Below are 4343 nucleotides of genomic sequence, written 5' to 3' on the forward strand. Positions count from 1 at the left end.
CGCCTAATGTGAGGGGGGGTATAACTCAGATTGGGTACCTACTGGCTGCAATATAAATATGACGACTGCTACACCTCCCACAGACAGTGACTGCTTTACGGTGTACATTTAAGAAAAAAGCGGAACAAGGAAACGCAGGTAACCGTCTTGTGAGCAGATCGACGAGAGACGGACGCCCCTTCCTCGCCCCCACCGCCGGTTCAGCTCTTCTCACAGACATCTTGCTGTGAAGGTGGGTTCAAGATTTGCTCATTCTTTGTAATTACATGTGGAGAAGGGGGTAGACAATGTCATAGCGTAGACTAGAACAGATTTTACCGGCGCAGCTTTGGACGTGACAGTCGCCCTGGTTAAGAATGAAGACCTTTATTGGACATTTTTGCCCAACTGGGCTAAGTACAGGCCACGTGGTAACAATCATATACATTTAACATTGGTTACAATAATATATATATACATTTATATGAGTGTACCCTGGTACATTCGACTTCCTGTTGCTTCTTTGTAATGGCATAAATGTAGTTAGCTGTATGGCTGTAAGTAAGATAAATTTTTCTTTATCATTATTCAAGTATCTGAAGTGAGGAAATGTACTTAACACAGCCGAAACAAATGTTTCTATCGCTGTCATACAAAGGACAATCTACAGTAAAGTGTACTTCGTCTTCCACTTTGTTACCTAAACTACGTATACAAAATAAGGAGGAACTGTTGTCACTCAACTGAAAACGGATCCGCATGTACCGTATTTCGCGGATATATGATAATGTTACACTGATCATGACTAAGCCCGCTTGTAATATTGACTTTCCACACAACACGTCCCACACAATGGCGTCCAATTGTTTCGGGTATGACACCGAATCTATCTGAGAGCAGAGTTCACATAGCAGGGTTTGTACCTGGATGGGCAACTTCTGCTTTTGCGTCACGCATGAGCCGCTCCCAAAACACAAAGATGACCCGGCCATCTTTACAGTATGGTTGGTTGGGAAGGTTTTGTTTAAAATAAGAAGTTAAATCAAATGTTTTGGGACCAAGATTTGGCTGGTGTCACAAAAATATATTAGTTTTTCCCGTGACTTAAGACATGGATGTAGCAGACAAAACCTGGGGCTACCGGGGCTTGTACAGTGTACATTAAGAAAAATAAAGCCATTGTCTCACACACAGCCAACCATAGTCTTCCAACCACCCCGACACTCCTCAGACCATGGTTGGAGCAAGGTCAACTGTAGCAAATATCCGGGTCGTTACAACGTGTGGTTTTTACTGCACGTGTACGTGTAACGCTTCCCTTTCTGGCTCATAAAATATATTACATGTGTACTTACTTGATATCGATGGTCATATTTATTACAGGTTCAACAACGAGAACAGTACGACAGAACAGATCGACATGGAGTCTAAACCCGCTCTTCTCGCAGTCTGCTTAGCTGTGGTTTCCGCGCTCATCACCCAACATGGACGGGTTAGAGGACAACTCTCGCCGCCTGTGTGTCAGACCTGGAACTCAACAACTGTGGTGTGTACAGGGGTATATGATCAATACTTGCAACGAATCCGCGCGGCTCTAACCCAAGTACCGCCCGGCATCCCCGAGTCTGTCATCACGGTGGATCTCAGAAGTAACAACATCACAAAACTGTACAACGGCTCGTTTAGAGGCTTAAGAAACATGAAGTCCCTAGACCTGTCTTATAACCTTCTAGACACTATCGAGGTCGGTGCGTTCGCTTGGTTAAAGAATTTGGAACGACTTCATATGCACATGCGTGGATGGATAACGGAACCCATGTATCCTCTTCAAAATGGACTTTTCAAAGATCTGCAAAACCTTACCGTGGACACTTACACCGATACAGTCAGTACGGGGGTGTTCAAGGGGTTAGATAAGCTGAAACATTTAGAACTCAGAGTGAATATCAGCAATTTACCCGATCACATTTTCCATTCTTTGAATTCGTTGGAAAGTCTGAAGATAGAGGAACTGGCGATCGGAGAGGTCACAGAAGAAGACCGAAATACCACAATCAGAAGAGTCAACAGCAAAAGTGGGTTCTTACAACGACGCCAGCTGTGGGCGCCGCTGCACAACCTTAAAAAAATGAGTCTTTATAATCTACCAAGAGCAAGTAATGTCTACTTTGGACCTGTGTTTACAAACCTGCCTAACTTAGAGACTGTAGAAATAAAGTTTTTATATTATGACTATTCCCTCAATGTTCAAATGTTCCGGCCGCTGTTACTTACTCTGAAACATTTACTCGCTGAAGGTAGGACGGTACATGTAGAGCCCGGTCTGCTGAAGTCTCTTATACATCTACAAATATTGGACGTTCGCCATGTCAAAAGTTCAAACATTCTGGGCGTTCTGCCTGAACTTCGACACACGCAAATTCAGGAGTTGGCATTTCACTTGTCGGGATCCGGAATGGACGAAATAACATCTAATACGCTAGCGGTAATAAGAGGTCTGAAATACTTAAAAACGTTGCTTGTAGGTATGACATACATTGGCGTCATACAAACTGACGCCTTTGTGGGTCTATCACATTTGCAAAGGCTGGTCTTGTATGGCGTCCCCGCATTTTGGGAAGAGATCCACTTGAAGATACAAGACAAAGCGTTCAGCGGACTGTCCTCACTCACTCATCTTAACTTGAGTTGGAACAGAGTTTCTACTTTACCTCAAGGCATGTTCAAAGGCCTGACCTCTCTCATTCATCTCAACTTCAGCCATACCAACGTCTTAATCTCCCAAGCTCAAATTCCAGAGAATTTGGACTATCTTGATCTTAGTTACAATAACTTAGACAATGAAACATCGTGTGCCATCGTTGCTGTAAAAACCGTGAATCATCTGAATTTGAGTCATAATGCACTGACAAGTTTTGACGGCAGTTGTATACCTTGGTATATAACAGGTATAGGTATGAATATAACAGTACTTGATTTGCAGTACAACAAAATTACAAGGATCAGTACCATTGTTGAATTATGCTTCACTACAAATGTGCGGTACCTTGACCTTTCTAACAATGAAATCAAACTAGATAGTTCTTCTGTCTTTCCCTGTCAGACTTTAGAAACACTTCGGCTAGATAACAACCGCCTATTAGGGGAATTTCCTTGGCGTTCATTCTACTACCCAAACCTGAAAACTTTGACTGTATCTCGAAACCTCATCCAGCGAATCGAAACAGAATACCAGCCAGTGTTTGGCAAACAGCAACGATGGTTGGTCCGGCTGGAACATCTAGATCTCAGTCATAACGACATCAACACCGTCATGCCATCCGCCTTCCTTGGACTATCGCGAATGAGATTCCTGGATCTCAGTAACAACCAAATACAAGACATAGCAGAGAATACATTTGAAGGTTTGGGCAAACTTACACACCTAAACCTGGCATTCAACGGGATATCAGTGATAGGGGACGCCTTTCACCGTCTGTACGAATTAAAGTATTTGAATATGATGGGAAATAAATTAGCTGTTTTAAATCAAACAGCACTGGGTCCTGTTGTCAACCGGCTGGAGAGGCTGGACGTTGCCAACAACCCGTTTTTGTGTGACTGTAACTTACTGTGGTTTCTTGAGTGGGCCAATGACAAATACGACAGGGTGCCGAACTTGTACAACCCTTATCCTGACTTTCATCGAGGCTACACGTGTTCTCGTCCAGCACAACTGAGCGGACGACGTTTGATAGACGGGTTGATCCAGAAACAACAATCTAACGACAGAAATGACCCAAAAGACCTCAAGTTCGTTAACACAGTCTGTAGTCATGGATTTCGACCCAACCGCCTCCTGGCTTGTGTGCTCGCCTCTTCTGGTATCTTCGTCGCCATGATGACCATTTTTCTGGTCGACTACCACATCGGTCGTGTTCAGTACTGCCTGTGGATGTTGGCCAAGTGGAGGAGACCGAAGATTGGCGAAGTAGAGAACCAAGAGCCGCCCAGATACACGCACGATGCTTTTCTTGCCTACAACAACCAGGACGTCATGTGGGTTGTACATGAAGCAATAGAGAATCTGGAACCTGACTACAGTCTGGTCATACACGAAAGGGACTTTGCAGTCGGCGCTCCCATTGTGAAAACATCGCGGATGCCGTGAAAACAGCCGGAGAACCGTCTGCCTCATCACCAGGAACTTCCTGAAGAGTAAGTGGTGCGAGTACGAGTTTCAGATGGCCCAGTACAATATGTTTGAGGAGGGGGGAGGGAGGCGTCTCATCCTGGTGTTTCTGGAGAGGATTCCTGACAGGATGCTGAAACGGTTCCGCCATCTGAACGCCGTAATGAAGAGGGACACGTACCTGACGTGGCCG

The 4343-nt window shown here is 44.6% G+C and overlaps 1 protein-coding gene across 1 annotated transcript; it reads left to right on the forward strand.

Moving 5' to 3' along the window:
- Positions 1-2317: 2317 nt before the first annotated feature.
- On the forward strand, positions 2318-4129 carry LOC118425394 (leucine-rich repeat-containing G-protein coupled receptor 4-like). Its single transcript, XM_035834203.1, has one exon. It carries the CDS (start codon positions 2435-2437, stop codon positions 4127-4129), a length of 1695 nt encoding a protein of 564 aa, XP_035690096.1. The 5' UTR covers positions 2318-2434.
- The last annotated feature ends 214 nt before the right edge of the window (positions 4130-4343 follow it).

This window comes from Branchiostoma floridae, chromosome 11, assembly GCF_000003815.2.
Source record: "Branchiostoma floridae strain S238N-H82 chromosome 11, Bfl_VNyyK, whole genome shotgun sequence".
NCBI classification, from domain to species: Eukaryota; Metazoa; Chordata; class Leptocardii; order Amphioxiformes; family Branchiostomatidae; genus Branchiostoma; species Branchiostoma floridae.

Excerpts from the sequence above, each read along its gene's own strand:
- LOC118425394 (XM_035834203.1), top strand. The coding sequence starts at position 2,435 with ATGGACGAAATAACATCTAATACGCTAGCGGTAATAAGAGGTCTGAAA.